This window comes from Lissotriton helveticus, chromosome 10 (assembly GCF_964261635.1).
Source record: "Lissotriton helveticus chromosome 10, aLisHel1.1, whole genome shotgun sequence".
NCBI lineage: Eukaryota > Metazoa > Chordata > Amphibia > Caudata > Salamandridae > Lissotriton > Lissotriton helveticus.
Genome location: NC_136071.1, coordinates 1,077,679,701 through 1,077,701,672, shown reverse-complemented (window position 1 = coordinate 1,077,701,672; position 21,972 = coordinate 1,077,679,701). Strand labels below are relative to the sequence as shown.

General features: G+C 46.1%; 1 protein-coding gene across 10 annotated transcripts in view; it reads left to right on the top strand.

Annotated features, from left to right (window-relative positions):
* Positions 1–21,972, top strand: part of PHF14 (PHD finger protein 14) — a 1,314,486-nt gene that overhangs the window by 708,404 nt on the left and 584,110 nt on the right. For all 10 annotated transcript variants that reach the window (XM_078663794.1, XM_078663786.1, XM_078663795.1 and 7 more), the window contains 2 exons: positions 15,296–15,352; positions 15,475–15,599. In XM_078663794.1, coding sequence (XP_078519920.1) covers positions 15,296–15,352; positions 15,475–15,599 — 182 coding nt within the window. The remainder of the gene's footprint in view (positions 1–15,295; positions 15,353–15,474; positions 15,600–21,972) is intronic.

Here is a 21,972-nt window from a genome sequence, read left to right as displayed (position 1 = left end):
TTGGCTTTTCTCTCCATCAACTGCCCAGCCTGTACTGAACGTGTATGATGTGCAAAAAGTGCTCTCACGAGCAGAGACAATGGCCTGGTAGTTAGGGAGTGTGTTTCCTTTCCCTGACAGAAAGACCAGTTGGGTGGGCCTAGGAACCTAATTTGCTTCATAGGAGGCTGTCCTGTCACAAGTAAAGTTATGTAACACCTGGAAAGTCCCCAACCTTCGTCCCCATAGTCTGGCTAGCACCAAACCCAGTGGGAGGAAATATCCCAGAACTGGTTTTGAGTGATCATGGAAGAGGGTCATGCTTATTACCCTGGCCATACCTATAGGTGGGACACAAGATCTGCTCAAGGGGAGAAGGGTTTTCCCACCTTGGAGTTTGAGAAGAAGAAGCACTGTTTGCAGGAGGGTCAACAAAAACTTCCGTAAAAAGTGGGTATGTTTACTCCTGTGAATTTGTATCCCATTGGTTGGGGAAAGGCCAGGAGTTACCCCCACACACTAGCTGTGCCAGGCATAAATGTGGCACCCCAAGGCACCATCCTGAGAACAGTTTCTGGACCTGCGGAACATCTGCAGAGGATCAGACTAGCTGTCTTTTACTTGAGGAGCCCTGAAGAATTGGGCCAGCTCCCCCATATGCCCACGAGAAAGAAATTTACTTCAGTGATCATTTGGCTTACCTCTTGTATGGCTACAAGGACACAACAGGCTGCATTTTCCCTGAAGTGCCTAGCTGCAGGTGGTCACTTTACCTGAACTGGACTATGCAGTTAGCCTCTGTGTGACACTCTGAAAAGACACACTGGAATACTCTAAATGACTTTCCCTGTGGGCCCTTGGAAGTGTACTCCTGTGGCTGTTTTGGCACCATAAACAAGTTTGTAACTTTTCCTTCAGAGCTTTAGCTGGCATCACCGGATTACATTTCAGCTTTGTTCCATTTAAAACTCCCCACACCTCTGAAGAAACGGCCAAGTCCTATTCTGCATTCAGACTTATAAACTTTTCAATGATAAATGTCCAAAGTTTCAGAGCTCCATCAGTACCAGACTGATTCAGGTATCTAGCTTTTGGTTCCATGAAGGTGGCTACAATTTCAGTGGCTTCCTGCACGAGGAAGATATTTTTACTCAAAAAGTGTCAAGGTCCAATTCTGCGTTGATACTTCAAAGAAACATCAAATGCTTTTCTTCAAAAATGTGGCCAAATCCTTTTGTGAAATTGTGGTTAGAAGCTTTTTCGAACTCTTTGACTTTCAGACTTTCACTGGAGCTTGCTCCTGCTCTACCATTTCCATACACTATTGTTGTTGCTTTTTGGCTTTATTTCTACTTAAAACTTTAAAAATTCAAATCTCCAGTTACACTTATACATTTCTTGTTGTTTTGCTATTTACTACAATCTATTTTTTCTGATTTGGTTTGGGATTTTTATTGCTTGGTGTTTTGAAGTTAGTAACGTTTTGAGACTGCGTTAATAATTTACACATTGCCCAGATTTAAACATGTGTGCTCTGTGGCATAGCTACCAGGAGGTTGTGCTCAGGTTAAGTAAGTGAGTTTAAGGGTTCACCTTGGCAAGAAGTTTTATTATTCCTTGAAGTGGACAGTCATTTGCCACAAAAAAATCCACTTTCTTACAGTGACAGATTGCGAGACGGCACAGGCCAGTGCCAAGTGATCCAAAAGTTATGACCTAACATCCAAATCAGGAAAGTCTTGTAGTGCAGGCTTTCACAGGTAAAGTAAACATGAACTATTTTCCTACTTTCCATTGGGTAGAAAGGATTGACGCCAAGGGCAAGAAAGTATTTTTTTATTTCAGTTAAACCTGTGACATCTTAAGGATTGTTTAGGTCCAGGCACCCGTGTTTGGAGCAACTTTGATTTCATTACACTTTTTTGGCACATTCAGGTCTTCATGATGTCAAACAATTTTTAATTATATTTTAAAAAAACTTCAGAAATGTGTGCATGTTGGACACCGGAACTAAATAAATGTATGATAGCAGAAAAAGAAGTGTTTAAGTCCAGAGGATGTGCTAAGAAATTGTACGGGAAGTGGAGCAAATGGAACATGTACCGAGGGGAATTATGTACCTCACATACCAAAGACATGTAAATGAGAAAGAATACCGGAAATGATGCAGGGGCTAATGGCTGATTTACTGATGACTGATTCCCTTGATTATATAAATGTTATAAATGTGCTGTGATATATGCAATCAAACGCTTTGTGATTTACATGTTTTTTTCAAACCAATACAAATATCTTTAAATAAAAAGAAATGGGTGCTTGCTAAAGCAGCCAAAACCTCAAATTGCTTGTTGTGAGCCAGCCAAAATAAACCTCGAACATGCATTGACAAAGTCAGTTTTTGAGTTTGGGTCTAGATTTATTTTACTTGCATACATACATATTATGTGGAATTCAGGGTCTAACCAGCTTGTTAGTGCCATTGTAGGAAACACATGCTACGGTTGACTTACTAGATGTCTAGTGGGGTAGAGCAAAATATATACGTAAGATGTGCCTATATTGCTTGAAATGATAGCTTTAGTTGCTGAATACTTGTAATCACAAATATATCTCCCTCACTACTGGTGTTCTTGCTGCAAAAGTGAAAATCAAAGTGCTGTTCTGAGGCTTGTCACATTTCCATTGGTAATATCTAATAAAGTTGCCCTAATTTCTCTTTCCATGCATTGTCTCTCCTCTTTAGGTCTCGCCTATTAATCCCGCAAGGGATAATAGACGAGAGTTAGAGGGCAAACCAAGGTCTGAAACCATCGCGGATTTCGGACAGTTCGTGTGGTGCACTCATGCGGAAAGCGCGTCCACATCAAAGCCATCAGCCTCCCTCCCACAGGCATCTGTCACTTCCCCAGCGTGCGCTGTGCGCGCTCGGCCTCACTTCTCCTCCCCCCTAAACATCCCGCTTTCACTTTCACGGCCGCGAGGCCGTGCTTCAAAGAGATCCCTCCCCCGCCCCCTGCTTCACACTTCAAAGGACCCGTCTGCTCAATTTGAATGTTGGGTTTCTCGTTTCGTATCAAGCCTGTCTGCCTCTTGTGTTCTGCAGCTTTACAGGGAAGCTACAGTCGAGATCTAAACCAATCTGTGAATCTCTTCCTCTGGCGCTTTTCTTCTCCCCTCATGCTTTTCGGCTCCCTCCCCTCTCTCCCGATATATCAGAACCACACCACACCCACAAAGCTAACATGATTTGTGTTTATTCATGGTGCTGTTCTGCAACAAAAGCGTTAACTAAGTCAGCAATAATCTACCTTGGTGGGTGCAACCACCCGTCTGCTCAATTTGAATGTCGGGTTTCTCGTTTCGTATCAAGCCTGTCTGCCTCTTGTGTTCCGCAGCTTTACAGGGAAGCTACAGTCGAGATCTAAACCAATCTGTGAATGGAAACTGTCTTTACTATCCTGCCACCAGGGAGTGACCTAAAAATATAGCAGCGGCACTGCAGACTGGCTGCAAGGAGCATTACAGCATGCCTGTGCTGGTGAGTCATGAGGTTTAATGGCCGAGTGACTCCAAACACATGACACTTCTTCGAGCCCGCTAATGCTTCTCAGTTATTTCATTCAGGTCCGGCGCCTGCTCTGTGAACGGGGAATGAATGGCTCTAGCTTTACCCATGCCATGGGGTACGGTAAACGGGTGTGCTAAAGTCGTGATACATGGCTTGTTTCGAATCATCTTCCGGCCTTTATTTATTATCCATGCTCTCAAAATTCATTGCCAAGTCAGGAGAAACGGAAATCAGCCTTTTTTTCTGAGACCTAAAAGGCAGTCATTTTAGCATTTACTGTACTTTCTGCCACAAGTCGGAGTGCATGGTTCGGCACTTTCAGCGTCCCATCTAAATGACTTTCCGTTATATAGTGTTTTATACCGGTCTTAAGCAGTTTATCATTCAGTTTAATGGTCCTTTGCTTGTTGCCCAAAAGGCTAGGAAGATTTAAACTTGTGACCAGCAGATTTTGGCTTCTGGCACGCATTTGATGCCTTGTTTTAAAGTGTACTGCAGAAAGCTGAGCTGTCCAGGCTAGTTTAGAACTTAGCACCGCAAAGCATCGAGTTTCAGATGGCCTTATTTGAGCTTTGATAGATCTGTCTCGTATATGTGTTCACCTGCGCACTGAATCCTCGCCCCTGCCCACATTCTGTTCATCCCGAGCCTTGGTTAAACAGTAGTCGGTGGTTTGTAACTCGGCGTACACATCCTACTAACTTCATGCGTAGCACCCAGCCGCCCACCTCCACCTGCTACCAGTGCACTGGAATGTGTGCCGTCTGCTACGGAGCTGGTGTGATGCAACCCACTCAAAGGTAATGACGTGCAGGAGGCCCAAGTATCAATCCTTCTCGCTTCTTTATCGGCTTTTCATGTCTGGCAGCACCACCACAGCACCACTCGGCACCACCACATTATCACTCAGCACCTCCACAGCATCACTCAGCGCCACCCCAGCATCACTCAGCAGCACCACTCAGCAGCACCACTCAGCAGCACCACTCAGCAGCACCACTCAGCAGCACCACTCAGCAGCACCACTCAGCAGCACCACTCAGCAGCACCACCAGAGCATCACCACAGCATCACTCAGCACCACCACATTATCACTCAGCACCACCACATTATCACTCAGCACCACCACAACATCACTCAGCACCACCTCAGCACCACCACAGCATCACTCAGCGCCACCACAGCATCACTCAGCACCTCCACAGCATCACTCAGCGCCACCCCAGCATCACTCAGCAGCACCACTCAGCACCACTCAGCAGCACCACTCAGCAGCACCACCACATTATCACTCAGCACCACCACATTATCACTCAGCACCACCACATTATCACTCAACACAACCACATTATCACTCAGCACCACTTCAGCACCACCACAGCATCACTCAGCACCACCACAGCATCACTCAGCACCACCACAGCACCACTCAGTGTCACCACAGCATCACTCAGCACCACCACATTATCACTCAGCACCACCACATTATCAGTCAGCACCACCACAGCATCACTCAGCACCACCACAGCGTCACTCAGCACCACCACAGCGTCACTCAACACCACCACAGCGTCACTCAGCACCACCACAGCACCACTCAGCACCACCACAGCACCACTCAGCACCACCACAGCACCACTCAGCACCACCACAGCACCACTCAGCACCACCACAGCACCACCACAGCACCACTCAGCACCACCACAGCACCACTCAGCACCACCACAGCACCACTCAGCACCACCACAGCACCACTCAGCACCACCACAGCACCACTCAGCACCACCACAGCACCACTCAGCACCACCACAGCACCACTCAGCACCACCACAGCACCACTCAGCAGCACCACCACAGCACCACTCAGCGCTACCACAGCATCACTCAGCGCCACCACAGCATCACTCAGCGCCACCACAGCATCACTCAGCGCCACCACAGCATCACTCAGCGCCACCACAGCATCACTCAGCGCCACCACAGCATCACTCAGCGCCACCACAGCATCACTCAGCGCCACCACAGCATCACTCAGCGCCACCACAGCATCACTCAGCGCCACCACAGCATCACTCAGCGCCACCACAGCTTCACTCAGCACCACCACAGCACCACTCAGCACCACCACAGCACCACTCAGCACCACCACAACATCACTCAGCACCACCTCAGCACCACCACAGCATCACTCAGCACCACCACAGCACCACTCAGCGCCACCACAGCACCATTTAGCGCCACCACAGCATCACTCAGCACCTCCACAGCATCACTCAGCGCCACCACAGCATCACTCAGCACCACCACATTATCACTCAGCACCACCACAGCTTCACTCAGCACCACCACAGCACCACTCAACACCACCACAGCACCACCACAGCACCACTCAGCACCACCACAACATCACTCGGCACCACCTCAGCACCACCACAGCATCACTCAGCACCACCACAGCACCACTCAGCACCACCACAGCACCACTCAGCACCACCACAGCACCCCTCTGCACCACCACAGCACCCCTCTGCACCACCACAGCACCCCTCTGCACCACCACAGCACCACTCCGCGCCACCACAGCACCACTCAGCACCACCACAGCACCACTCAGCACCACCACAGCACCACTCAGCACCACCACAGCACCATTCAGCACCACCACAGCACCACCACAGCATCACTCAGCACCACCACAGCATCACTCAGCGCCACCACAGCATCACTCAGCGCCACCACAGCATCACTCAGCGCCACCACAGCATCACTCAGCGCCACCACAGCATCACTCAGCGCCACCACAGCATCACTCAGCGCCACCACAGCATCACTCAGCGCCACCACAGCATCACTCAGCGCCACCACAGCATCACTCAGCACCACCACAGCACCACTCAGCACCACCACAGCACCACTCAGCACCACCACAACATCACTCAGCACCACCTCAGCACCACCACAGCATCACTCAGCACCACCACAGCACCACTCAGCGCCACCACAGCACCATTTAGCGCCACCACAGCATCACTCAGCACCTCCACAGCATCACTCAGCGCCACCACAGCATCACTCAGCACCACCACATTATCACTCAGCACCACCACAGCTTCACTCAGCACCACCACAGCACCACTCAACACCACCACAGCACCACCACAGCACCACTCAGCACCACCACAACATCACTCGGCACCACCTCAGCACCACCACAGCATCACTCAGCACCACCACAGCACCACTCAGCACCACCACAGCACCACTCAGCACCACCACAGCACCCCTCTGCACCACCACAGCACCCCTCTGCACCACCACAGCACCACTCCGCGCCACCACAGCACCACTCAGCACCACCACAGCACCACTCAGCACCACCACAGCACCACTCAGCACCACCACAGCACCATTCAGCACCACCACAGCACCACCACAGCATCACTCAGCACCACCACAGCATCACTCAGCACCACCACATTATCACTCAGCACCACCACAACATCACTCAGCACCACTTCAGCACCACCACAGCATCACTCAGCACCACCACAGCATCACTCAGCACCACCACAGCACCACCACATCACCACTCAGCGCCACCACAGCATCACTCAGCACCACCACATTATCACTCAGCACCACCACATTATCACTCAGCACCACCACATTATCACTCAGCACCACCACATTATCACTCAGCACCACCACAGCGTCACTCAGCACCACCACAGCGTCACTCAGCACCACCACAGCGTCACTCAGCACCACCACAGCGTCACACAGCACCACCACAGCGTCACTCAGCACCACCACAGCGTCACTCAGCACCACCACAGCACCATTCAGCACCACCACAGCACCACTCAGCACCACCACAGCATCACTCAGCACCACCACAGCATCACTCAGCGCCACCATAGCACCACTCAGCGCCACCACAGCATCACTCAGCGCCACCACAGCATCACTCAGTGCCACCACAGCATCACTCAGCACCACCACATTATCACTCAGCACCACCACAGCGTCACTCAGCACCACCACAGCACCACTCAGCACCACCACAGCACCACTCAGCACCACCACAGCATCACTCAGCACCACCACAGCATCACCCAGCACCACCACAGCATCACCCAGCAGCAACACAGCACCACCACAGCACCACGCAGCGCCACCACAGCATCACTCAGCACCACCACATTATCACTCCGCACCACCACAGCTTCACTCAGCACCACCACAGCACCACTCAACACCACCACAACACCACCACAGCAGCACCACAGCATCACTCAGCGCCACCACAGCATCACTCAGCACCACCACAGCACCACTCAGCACCACCACAGCACCACTCAGCACCACTCAGCACCACCACAGCACCACTCAGCACCACCACAGCACCACTCAGCAGCATCACTCAGCACCACCACAGCATCACTCAGCACCACTCAGCATCACCACAGCACCACTCAGCACCACCACAGTACCACTCAGCGCCACCCCAGCATCAATCTGCGCAACCATTCAACAACTGGTTCAAATATGTTCTCTCAATGTTTCAAGCTTTATTACAAATGTCACAAAAAGATGTTAATATTTCAATTCTGTTCTTGGATTTTCGTCACAATAAAATACACTGAACATAATCTTCACAAAAGTTATTTACAAAAGTTTAAGCTATTGCCATTATAAATTACAATCACTTTTATTTAAGTATTAATTATTTAAAAAAATTAAAAGCCATTGTAATTTGTAATATCAATACATCTAAGTCACGTAAATACAAAACATGTTGCATTAAAAATGCTATAGGTGTCACATTTGCGAAAGTTATAACTATTGGCATTATAAATGACAAAGCTATTAATTTAGCTTTTTTCAAAACCAACACATAAATAAAAAAATTGTCATTTACAAGACCAATAGCTCAAACTTTCCTAATGCGAGACCTATTGCATTGCAAATGCTTGTTATACGTGCACTTCTTCGTCTAGACAGTTACCTGTGACCTTGCGGAGTAGGAAAAAATGGAACGAGGCAGAGTGTAGGAGACGGACCGCGACATATAGGGAACAGTATAGCACAAGACATTAGGTAGAGGAGGAAGGGGGTAGTCTCAGATGATATGGACAGTTAGAAGAAAAATACAAAAAGAGTAAGTAGAGAAGGATGAGGTAGACAGAAGGAAAGATAGGATGTGTTGATGTAGGTAGAGAAAGAATGCTAGGGAAATAAGTAAGGTATTGAAATAAAGGAGAGAGATCGAGATTGAAAGAAAGACATGTAGCAAGATACAGTCTAGTGTAGTATCCTTAGGTGTAAGGAAGAAAGAGAGGTAATATTAAAAAACAGGTAAGTTCGAGGAAGGTAAAGGCAGCACAAGGATGACTTTGACAGTGAGGTTTAAGGAAAAACAGATGCAAGGTAGAAAGACTACAAAATGAGATGAAGTTTAGACAAATGAGGCAGGTAAAGAGCATAGTGGAGAGAAAGGGGTGAAGAGTATAAAGAGAAATGTGATGTAGAAGGACAATAAGAAGCTGAGAGGCATACCTGCAATGGAAAAAGATGGGACAGGTTTATAGTGAGGTTGTGAGAATAAGAAGAAGAGATGGTAAATGTAAAGGCATCTGTAGAGAAAGAGGTTGAGAGAGCTAGTCAGAGAGGAAAGTGTGTGAAAGAAGTATGCATTTGCTAAAGACAGTCAACCAAAACTCTGGGAGAAATTATCCAATCATAGGATTAGTCCCACCATTCTACATTTTTTAAATATCGCTCCATGACAAAACCGGACTGCAGTTTTAAGTTCTCATATACAGACACCACACTGCTTGTAATGTATAACTAGCATCCTTGAAGTTCCTCATAATGGTGTCATTGAGATTAGCAGTTAAAACCTTGTTACACCGATATAAACGTTTGATGGTCAAATAGTACTTAAAAGAGAATGGTTTAAAAATACACACACACCGGGGAGACAGGTAAGTTCTATCATATACTCTGGAAATGTCCCTTGATTCAGTCATTTTGGGGGGCGGTCAGCAGGGTGGTCGTTGAGTTGTGTGGGACGGCCCTAGAATTATCCCCCAAGATATGTCTGCTCACTATATGGGATGCTACAGACCTCATTCGAATGGACCAGACATGGCCGACCACTGGCTTCATGTGTAATATCGCTCGCAAATGGGGGGTTTCAGAGCTGCCAACTATAGTTGAATGGGAACTGGATGTCGATTGGTGCATGTTGGCTGAACATGCAGTCTACACAAATAGAGGATGCCCTAAGGAGTGGGACAAGGTGTGGGGGTGATGGAATACATACCGTGGCAATATTTGCACCTCTCCATCGGCATTAGATCATGGGTCGACAAGATAATCCAGAATAGGAATCTGGAATGTGGGTGGGAAGGGAGGGTGGTATATGAAATGTCTTGTACTGAAGTGTACCATCTGTTCAAGATCTATTGTGATGAGTTAACTGCTTGTAATATGTTATTAATAAAATCTAATAAAAAGTTAAAAACTAAAATACACACATCACTCTCATGTCCTCAGACATTGTACTGACTCACCGCCGGGCCGGGCGCTCGCTTTTCAATGTTACAGTGAGGTCGGGCGCGTATAAAATACATATCAGCAAAGCCCAACCCGGGAGAGGGCCTGAAGCCACACCCCTCGAAGCCAGAAGTACTCTGAAGGTGCTCTAAACCCATCTAATCACTATGGATGGTACTCGCGGGCCAATAGTGGATCGCCAATCTGATCTAGAAATGAGCTTGAGACCCGGTCCCGGGCTGTGCACACAAGGGGCCATCTTGAACATACTTAGTTTGTCAAGGAGGCTCAAACAAAAAATGGCCCCATCTTAGAGTGGTATTAAATACAGCTAGTGAACATGTTTGAACTATCTGCCATTTCATGAGAAGAAAAAACGAGAATACAAACAAATTTGTTTAAGTTTGGTTACAATTATACTGATCTATCTAAGGGCTAAACAACCAGCTAGCAAAACGGCGTAAACCCTATTAGGAGTGGGCAGACTGAATTTCACAACATATGGTACCCATAACTGTATGCCATTTTATGCCTAATAATAAGGGCCCGTTAAAATCCTGGCAACACCAGATTTCAAGCCATCATGGAAGGGGCCCCATTGAGATTCAATGCTTCAAGTGTACCACAGAATAGCACATTCCTAGTTAACTTTTGTCCGGGCAGCATGTACATAACAGGCTATCAAATTGTATATATATGCCTCACAGCAAACCCGAGCCTGAATAGAGTAACTGGTATAATTTAACCACATTATGTCACTCAATATAATCGTTCAAGCCCTCCTGGTCTGTCAAGAAAGTGCTGATGATGACAGAGTGAGCAAACTGGTGATTACCAACCAGTAGCTCCATGAAGGGTGCTTACGTGAGGCACTTTCTGACCCACCTCACATTTTTTAATCATACTTTGTCAGCCCATTTGTAGACCATTGACTAATGGACTTGTAACCAGAATTGGGTGGTTGATGATTTTTTAACATCGGTACGGACCTCGGATCTCAAGCCGTTGTCAACGGCATGCAAGGCCTCTCATCACAGCTCCTCAGAACCGACATATTTCCTCGGAACCGATGCAAAGCCTCAGCTTTGCGACTCATCCTTGACACGGGACCTTGCAGCGCTCAGCAGCCAGGGCTTTAGGTACTTTTGACCTGAACTTCTGACTTTGTCCCGGTCTGGTGCGACCCGATGTCCACATTTGCCGTAATATTTACAGAAATCTTTAAAAGTGCATATCTCTGGTTATACTGTTTGGATTAATGTAGTTTTGGTCATGATTTATTTATTAAAATGTACTCTATTTCTAAATTGGTGTGGGATTTTTGTTGTGTTGTCACTTTATTACTGTTTGAAGTGCTGCATAAATACTTTACATATTCCCTGACTGCTCTGTGTCAAGATACCAGAGGATTGAGCACAGGTTAATTAAGGGTTTGCTTGTGCCTCACCCTGACCATTATTGTGGCTGTGGCTTGAGAACTGGATGATCTCCTTGAACCTTCTGAATGCATACTATCCTTCACTGATTCTGCAGTAGACAGCAAGTACTTCCTCTTTATATTTGATTTAGATCACTTCTGTATTACTGTACTGTACTTCGGACTTGCTTCAGCATTCTTGGGTCATTACAAAGGTCATATCAGTGGACTGGGCATATCTTAGCCAGGAGTTCATGTATTTCTGTTCCTCACTGACTGTCTGATAAAGGCTGCCTCAGTCCAGGTGCTAATGGAGAACAAAACCATGTGATACGGAGTAGAGTCAGCCGGGAATCTCGGAGGCTTCAGCGATAGCTGGCGCCTCGCATCATTTTCATGAATGTCAACCACCCAATGAGATCCGCCAGCATCATGGCACACAAACTCATCAAGCATCTTCTCGCATATCATGAGTGACATCTGTAGTTTTAGGTGGCACAAAGTATCTTCACCTAGTGGGGCGTTACCCATGATAGAACTGTTTACTACCACTAAAAGTACTCACCATCCTCCTTTTTGAAAGCTGGAGTTTCCTCCTAACTGGTCTCTAGGAGGCACATTTCGCCTTCAGTGAGACGCCTCTGTATGCATTTCCACCTCTGCTGTTGATCTCACTGGTTCGGAAAAAACTCAGATGGGACTGAGCACAGCTGATACTGGTGGCCCTGGATTGGGCCATGAGAATCTGCTACTCTGAACTGCTGACCATTAATCATCTGCCCTCTACTTTGGTTTCCTGTTCGAGAGGATCTACTGTCCCAAAAGCAGGATTAGGTGCAGCATCTCATCCTCCGCAACCTACAACTTCATGTGCAGAGATTGAGTGGAACCAGCTAATGAGCTAAGATGTATTATCTGAGGTGGTAAGTTGGGCTGCTCTCTGCCCCTCCAACATATCAATTTTTTCCAGACTGATGATCCAGGTTTGTCATCTGCTGCGAGGAAAAGCAGGTTGTAGCTCTACAGACCAAAATGTCTGATAGACTTTTGTCTTGTTATCTTTGGCCCAGTAACACTTTTCTGTGGGTACCTTTAAGGATTACTATCATCCCTTCCACTCATACTTTGTTTCCTTTAATGATTACTTTCATCCCTTCCAGTCCTCATTATTCAAATCACCCATTGTTTTTTGAAAGGGCTTCCACATATGTTTGACTGCCGCCTTCATTATGCAGCTGTAGAACATCAGTTTTGTTCTAATGTTTTTGCGCTCATTTTGAGCCACTCTTCAGTTGTACTCTTAATCTTTTCACCTTGATCACTGTGTTTCTCATTGTCATCTCTTCTGTACAACACATCATTGAGCTGCAGACTTAGTTCAGCCTCGTTATGGTAATTTTTTTCGTTCACACTGGGGCTTAGGAATCGTGTATCCTTTCTCTCAAAAGTAGTGTTAACTTTCCATGTGGTGCAGTCCATCATGCTTTCTACATTCTTTACTCTTTCACATCCATCTAAATTGGAGAAGGGGCTACATAAAATGGATCCCCTTTATTTCTACATAGAATGGGGTGAAGCAGTACCTAGAGGATGATCAGCGGTTTGTCAAGTTCGCTGGGCAAAGAAAAAAAAGGCACTCCGAAGCAGCCTTTGGCCTGATGGATTGTCCTGTTCAACAAAGTGTTTGATGTCCAGGCAGAAGGGATCCTCCAGAGTGCTTCTAGGCTCTTTACACCAGAGAAAATTCTGGGACTAAAGCTTTAGCTCTGAACATTTCAGGTTTGGACATCTTGAAGGCAGATGCATGTGCATATGTCTCAACTTTTAACTCTGCATCAATTCTTAAGTCCGCATAGAGGGTCATTCTGCCCGCTCAGTCCTGCAGAGCTTCCTGATGTAAAATCCAATTACTAGAGGGGGCATTGTTTTGTTTTCTCTTCACAGGATAAGGTATGTCCGGTTAAAAGTATCCATCAGAAGAATAATTTACAGAACTTTGGTAAGAAACCCGGGCCGAGGAAGGCGCAGCGAGGACCCAGTGGGGGCCCTGGGCAAACACCGCCCAGAGGTGGGAAGCCCCTCCTCCGCTCCCCCTCCCATCGCGGAAGCCCGCGAAAGTAGGGGTGACCAAGATTGGTCGCCCCAAGATAGCCAACGGCCCCTCCCCCCCCCCAATCAGAGGGTGAGTTGGCAAGCAGCTGGGGGCCTTGAGATGCCTCACGGCAGGGGCACTGAAGGAGCTAATGATGGCACACATCCACAGCAGAGCAGATTTGTGACACTCCCACAGGTTCCTTGGGATACCTCATGGCAGAGGTACTGAGACAGCTAAATGACAGGATACAGCCACAGGCAGAGTAGATGAGATGCTCACACAGGGTCCTTGGGATTCCACATGGAAGGGGCCCTGAGGAGCATGCGAAGGGCCAATCAAAGGGTCCAGGGCATGAGGTACGTCACTTGCAGCCCAGGCAGGTCCTGACGGACACCCACCAAATTCGGTAGCAAGTTGAAGCCTGGAACGGCAGACACAGAGGCTCGACCAAAGGGACACCTCGCAAAATTATACTGCCTGGGAGCAAATAACCACAAGAATGTACAAAGACAATGGAAGTATACAATAACATGGATGTTTATAAATGACTAATGAAATTGCAAAATATACAACCATGTTATGTTTGAATAAACTGCGACCTTTTAAGGCACCAAATCACGTTGTCAGTGGTGTAATTTATAGGTTAATGGGACGCAGTTAAGTGGATAATGGGGGGAGGAGTTGGACTGGCCCCCTGGGAGGGGTTTGCTTTTCCACATGGAAACATTAACTAACTGCAGATTCCTCACCTTCCACCTACCTCTCCTTTGGGTGAAGTGGACTTTTGAGTATTGAAAAGGTTCCAAGCTAGCTTTCACACTCTGCCAGTGAGAGGTAAACTCTATTGGTTATGCTCAGTGTTTGTATAGTGGAATGTCTGTTGATTAAACTGATGACAGTACATATACTTGACGCTTTTATGTATCTCTGTATCATTATTTTGCGATGGTACAACCTCTTGGCGCTCAGAAGTTAATAAAGAGTTTCCGGATCCAGCCTTATGCCTGGAGAGATTCACAAAGTGAGGAATCTACCTGAAAGAGGTTTCCTGAATATAAGTTACTTATTCATCAGTACAATTTCCAGGATGCCCACGGATGCTGGCAATTGAATCACAGGAACAGCACCTTTTCAGTTGTGGTTACTTTTGAAAGTTTATTAGTTTTAAATAGTACATGTGGTAAAGCTGCAGTTTCCCACCTTGTGCATTCTTGGGGCCTGATGCACTCACGTGGGTGGCTTCTGTTATGCTGAGAGATGACTTTCGGTAGTCTCACAAATTATTACTGGTAAAACTGTAACTCTTTGCTTAGAAGAAGCAAGATGAAGATAGTAAAACATTTCCAAATAGGAAAATCATTCAGGTTGGTTTTGAGGTAGTTTGCAAAGAGTACATGTTGATATCTGCCTGAGTTTCCCCTTTTTTCGACATCATTACAACTCTAAAAAACATGGATTTGCCCATTAATCTAGCTCTTATCTGGTATATTTTGTTTGTTGGAGGCCTGACTTAAAAATGAAATAAATTTAAAAATGTCCGCCCCTTGTTTTTCCCCAATTATGGTAAATTCGTTCTAAAAGCATGTTTTTGTTGGTCTACATCAACAAGTTCATAGTAGGCATTATATATTTCTTTTGTCACAACATTAACTTCTGAAATGTATGTTTTTTCTAGAGAACTAGAGGCCAAAAGCGAAAGCGGAGTTTTGTAACTGAAGAAGAAAAGCCTGAGGTTGGTATAACAGACTATTAGTGTTTCACTCAGATGTACAAAATGCATGCTTACGTGCCAAGTGTTAACCCTAATTGTCATTAACCAAAGACTTTTGTTTTCCAACTTTTTTGCGATTACAGGAGCGCGTTCACAGAGAAAGACGGCAAAGGTATTCAATAGTGCTACAGAAGAAAATAAAGTCTGATGATCTAAGAACAGAATGCGCTACGTGTAAGGGCATTGGAGACAACGAGAACCTAGTCCGGTAAGTGAGACTCTTTACCTTCCCTGAAGATGATTCACATTCTACTTCTGTCACTTTATCGTGCCTGGAATATGGCCGATCACAGAACAAGATAATTTCTCAAAATATGGTTTGAGCATAAATATCTCTTTGGTCATCAAAATTTGCCCAATTTAATACTCTGATATTGACAAGTTGTGTACTTTGATTTACTCCTAATGCAAGCAATCAAATTCTCTTTTGTGGTTGTGGAATGTGGATTGTCAGTGCCGTAGCGGATCCAGCTAAGAAAGATAAAAAATTGATTTGTGAGTGGATCCTAAAAAAAATCACTATAGTCAGTTGAATAATAAAATTAATGGCTTTTCCAAGCTGTATAATTAGACAATGGTGTGTATTTAAAGTGTTTGAGAACACACACTACAGGTATTTGTGTTGGTTTTATGGGTAATATGATTCTGGAGTTGTAAAAAAATGGTTTTGAAATGCATTCTAGATAAGCAATGAAAGATGGAGTTCAGTGTGTGTGCTGGAGTGATAAAGGTTTCCAAGCAGAAGATGCTCACTTTAACTAATGTTCATTTTTTGCTGTTTAATTCAAATCTGTTCCTCAATGTGCTTATTTGTAAGCCAGGTCAGTGTGCGATGATTTTAGATAAGTGATTCATATTTCCAAAATAGTTTCAGTATGTTCAAAGTTCTAATTCGTGAATGCCAATAATATTTGCCAAAATCCTCTATATTGGGTAGAACTCTATGTGCAATAGTTCTTTCCAGTTCTCAAATTGTTATACCTATTGGCAGGGCTGAAAACATCATTCAGATATGTTAATTCACTATTGCGTCCATGTGCTGGTACCATGTATGATCACACCCACTCCTTTCGTACACCCTGAACTGTTCCCTTTCTTATTCAGTACAGTGTGTATTAGAAATATCCTCCCTCGAGTTTAATGAATCCCTAATTTCGGGCCCGGGATCATTCTATATGTTTTGTGCCACTTGTTTTTGTTTAAATCATCTTCTTCTTTTACAGCATATGTATCTTACTCCACAATGTCGCTGCTTTAGTACATGAAGGTTGTAGTGCTGACTTTTGCGTCAGTTGTCCCACATAACCTCTGCATCTCTGCTCGAGGAATTGTAATGCAGTGCACAGCTGTGCTTGGGTGCTACTGTCTATTTGATGTATCTCGGCGACTGCCTGGCCTACATGGAGAGAAGGGATGCACCAGTATTAAAGGGGTGTTTGGTTTTGTCATTCAAAAAAGCAGTCAGGATCTAGATACAGCATAATTTTTTACCGGACTTGCTACAGAGTACCATTTCTCCTTTAGAGTTACTGCCCCAAGAGTCACTCACCATCCCAGTCACCGGCACTAGGTTAGTGACGCAAGGTTAATGTTTTTAGGTTGAGCCTAGAGCAGCGCATGCACTGCTTGCTCGACTTTAGTAAGGGGATTTTCAAAGTGCCAACAGAGGCTTTTGCTGGCCTCAAGCTTGCGTTCACGATTGCGTGCACGCGCTCAGCGGCCATCTGACTTTTCTCCGTCACAGGTAATTAAGTGCATCTAGATCGCAAGCTTGAGGCAGGCAAAAGAAGCATCTGGTAGCACTTTGACTTCACAGTGTGTTTGTAAATGATTTTCATGGAAAATAAACTATCTGTTTCTATGCATTTTAGCGTGCATTCGTTCTCTCTCTCTTTTTTTCTTTTCTTTCATAAAACAAGCCTTGTCAGGGGAGTCTGCTGCTGTATGTCTTTTTAAACTAGCTCGGTGTTTTATGGCCATCTTCTTGGAAGTTGCTTAATTAATCACTGCTGGTGAAAGCTTTCCCTGCAGCTGCAGGCAGCATCAAAAGTATATGTTCGAGGCATATGAGCTTTAGATTGTAGACTTAGCATTAGATCGCCACCTGGTGTTGGGCTCAGATGATTGCATGTTGTCGTCTTGGAAGAAGTATTTTGTAGTCATGAGATAGGTGACTCCTCCCTTGGACGATAGTGCGCATGGGCATCGGCTCCATCCTTAGATTGTTTTTTTCCGCCACTGGGTTCGGATGAAACTTTTCCGCTCCGGTTCGAAATCTACTTTTCAAGTACCTCGACGCGCCAAAACGTATTCAAACTTCACCAAACTACTTTCGATATCGATAAACGTCGACTCGACTCCATCAGCTCGATTCCGGTCGTCGACGCGGGCCGTTGGGCCTATCCACGCCGTGAGGCCTACACCTCATGGAAAGGATGCCATTCAAAGATGCCCTAAGTGTGGAGCAAAGATTCCACACCGTGACCATCACAAGGTCTGTAACCTGTGCTTATCAACAGAACACGACGAATCCAGCTGCACAGCCTGCGCGTCCTTTTGATCCAAGAAGACAATTCGAGATCTGAGGGCTCGTCGACACGACATGCAGAGATCGGCTCCAGAACCAGTGGATATCTTCGACGAAGAAGTTCCGCTCGTTCACGAAGAAGATTCAGACGATCTCCAAATCGTATCCGAGGCAGACGACTCCGATGTCTCCATACCATCGGGTCAGCGTGTGAATACTACTGCCCCTCCCCCAAACCTACCACCCAAATCGAAGGCAAAGGTCAACACTCCGCCTCCGGGGCCCAGTCGCGACCGGAAAAACACTTCTAAAGCCCCGCCATCGAACCCGGCTCCAAAGAAAATACTCAAGCCTTCCGGTAGCTCCTTACCGAGCAAGCCGCACGTGCCGATCCCACCAGCTCCCTCGGCACCGAAACCGAAAGAAGTCCCGGCTCCGAAACCGTCGACTTCTAAAGACAAAAATATGAAGCCAGCGTCTGACGCCTCGAGGCCGATGAGACCAGCTTCCACTCCGAAGCCAATATCTTCGGTACCGAAACCTACAATCCTCATTCCTATGCGCTGAAGCCCTCGAAACAGCCTACAACTCCGAAAACAATACCTACGTTGCCGAAATCTACGCCAAAGGACACAGTAACAACTCCTAAGGCTAAAGACAAGCAGCAACCACGCCCGGAACCGAAAAAATCGGTGCCGGCAAAGGTTCCGCAAGGAGAAGACCTTTTCCAACCTGATCCTCTACAAAAGAAGATCTACATTGACCAAAGACAGGTCGTGTATCCACTACACCACACAGGAAGGGGAAATCAGTCACAGCACCTACACCTGCAGTGCCTGTCAAGAAGGACTCAGCCACATCTCCTATGCACCCTTCTTCTCCTATACTTCCTTCTCCTCCATCCCCTGTTCCTCTTAACATTTCACCTCAAAATTCTCCTGAAAACTCTCCTCCTCATTCTTCACCACATACACCTCCAAATGATGATGAGTATAGCATAGGGGGAGGGGTAGACCCAGATGAGCCTTTTCCCTACCCTGTTGATGATCACGATTGGGAGTACCCAAACCCACAAGATGTGCCAGATATTCCTGACCCACATTCATATCCATCAAAACCTTCTCCCCCAGAAGATAACATTGGCTTTGGGCACTTACTGAATAGGGCTGCCATCTATCATGGGGTCACCATGCATTCAGATGAGGCAGAGGAAGACTTTTTATTAGATACTTTTGAACAATCACAAAGGTCTGTTCAAATTCTTCCGATGATTAAAGGGGTCATCAAACATGCTCCAGAAGTATTTAAAGATCCTGTACCGGCTTGGATTCTAAACCCTAGAATTGAGAAAAAGTACAGGCCTGCTCCTGGGGATCCTGCCTACATTAAAGGACAGCTACCCTTAGATTCCCTAGTCGTGTCAAATGCTAGAAAAAGAGCAAACTCACAGACATCAGGTGAAGCACCACCCCCTGATAAAGAATCTAAGGTAATGGATGCTTCAGGCAAAAGGATAGCTGCACAAGCTACCAATACTTGGTGTATTGCTAACACACAAGCCCTCCTTGCAAGCTATGACAGGGCTCACTATGATCAGTTAGAGAAATTACTACAACCTCTACCTGACCAATATAAGGCACAGGCAAACGACCTTATACAAAAAGGCAAATTAATTTCAAATGCCTCAATCAAGTGCGCACTTGATGTAGCAGACACTGCATCTAGAGCTGTAAACACTAGTGTCCTACTTAGACGTCCTGCGTGGCTACGCATTTCAGGATTTAAGCAGGAAGTGCAAACTACCATCTTAAATCAGCCATTCAACCAACATCAGTTGTTTGGACCAGAGGTAGACACAACACTTGAGAAAATGAAGAAAGACACCGATACAGCCAAATCTATGGGAGCTTTGCAACCCACACCAGCTAGAGGCTCCTTTTGTCGCTCCTTCTATAGAGGAGGCTCCAAACAGACTGGAGCAGACAATACATCTTCCTTCAAATCCAACACAGACATCCTCCAGTAAAGGATATTTTAGAGGAGGCTATAGAGGCAACAACAATAAAGGAAGAGCTCGAGGTAACAACAATAAACAAACCTCTTCCACCACAAAACAGTGACTTCCCTCTGCTCCCCCAACAGCACTCTACTCCTGTGGGGGGCAGACTAACACAGTTCCTACCTGTCTGGAATTCCATCACAACAGACACAAGTGGGTAAGACAAATTATCCAGTATGGCTACTGCCTCGAACTTTCAGCTACCCCTCCACACATTCCACCCAGACAGTGTCCAATTTCTGCAGACCATCTTATTCTGCTCAAACAAGAAGTCCTATCACTTCTGCAATAGAAATAGTTCCTTTACAACATCAAGGAACAGGGGTTTATTCGCTGTATTTTTTAATACCCAAAAAGGACGGGACACTGAGACCAATTCTTGACCTCAGGCCTCTCAATCAATATATACACTCAGATCATTTTCATATGATCACTTTACAACAAGTGCTCCCATTGCTGCAACAAGGCGTCTTCCATACAACACCAGATCTAAAGAACGCCTACTTCCACATTCCCATACATCCTTCTCACAGGAAGTATCTGAGGTTTGTACTGGAAGGACAGCATTATCAATTCAAAGTCCTTCCATTCGGGGTAACAACTGCACCAAGAGTGTTCACAAAGTGCCTAGCAGTAGTAGCAGCAGCACATCTCGGAAGACAACAGATACATGTCTTCCCATATCTAGACGATTGGCTCATAAAAGCCAAGTTGTTCAAACAGTGCGTCCAACTCACACATCAGACAATTCAAACATTGCACGACTTAGGGTTCACAATCAACTACACCAAGTCGCACCTACAGCCCTCTCATGTACATCAATATTTAGGGGCTACAATAAACACGTGTACAGCTCTAGCGTATCCCTATCCCAGTCCAGCAAGGATACAGAGCATTCAAGCCTTAGTCACAAAGTTTCAACATCAACACTCTCTCCCAGCCAGAGTGTTCATGTGACTAATAGGCATGATGGCATCTTGCATCTTTATTGTACCGTATGCAAGTCTGCAAATGCGTCTGTTACAGGAATGTCTAGCACAACAGTGGAATCAGGCTCAAGGACAACTAACAGACCTGGTGTTGGTAGACAGGCGCATACATCGCACTCTGCAATGGGGGAACACCAAAAACTTGACAAAAGGGTGGTCGTTCCTCGAACCTTTTCCACAAATAATACTTACAGCAGACGCATCTCTCACAGGATGGGGAGCCCATCTCCTACATCATACAACTCAAGGGCAATGGACCATTCAACAAAGATCGTTCCATATCAACTACCTAGAGGTGCTAGCAATATTCTTAGCGCTCAAAACATTCCAAGTACGAGTACAAAACAAAGCTGTCTTATTCCGGACGGACAACATGACAGCCATGTACTATATGCAAAAACAGGGGGGAAAACACTCTCTACAGCTGTCCCAGCTTTCACAGAACATTTGGAGATGGGCCATTCCACAAAACATATATCTGTTAGCAGAACACCTTCCAGGAGTTCATAATCAGATAGCAGATCTGTTAAGTCAACAGACACAACAATTACACGAATGGGAACTACATCCGCAAGTTCTTCTACCATTCTTTCACAAGTGGGGCCATCCAGACATAGATCTGTTCGCCACACGCGAAAAGCAAAATGCCCAACCTTCGCTGCCAGGTTTCCACACCCGCTGTCCAAGGGCAATGCGATATGGATGAATTGGTCAGGCAGATTTGCGTACGCTGTTCCGCCACTACCACTAATGCCGGTAATAGTGCGCAAGCTACGACAAGAGTCGCTCAAACTGATTTTAGTACCTCCCACATGGGCACGCCAACCGTGGTATACAACACTGCTAGAACTATCCCTAGTTCCACACCAAAAACTACGTCTGACACCATAACTACTAACGCAGAACCATGGAGACATCAGAAATCCAGACCCAAGCCAACTGAATCTGGCGATCTGGCTCCTGAGGTCTTAAGAGTTTGGTTATCTTAACCTACCACCAGACTGTA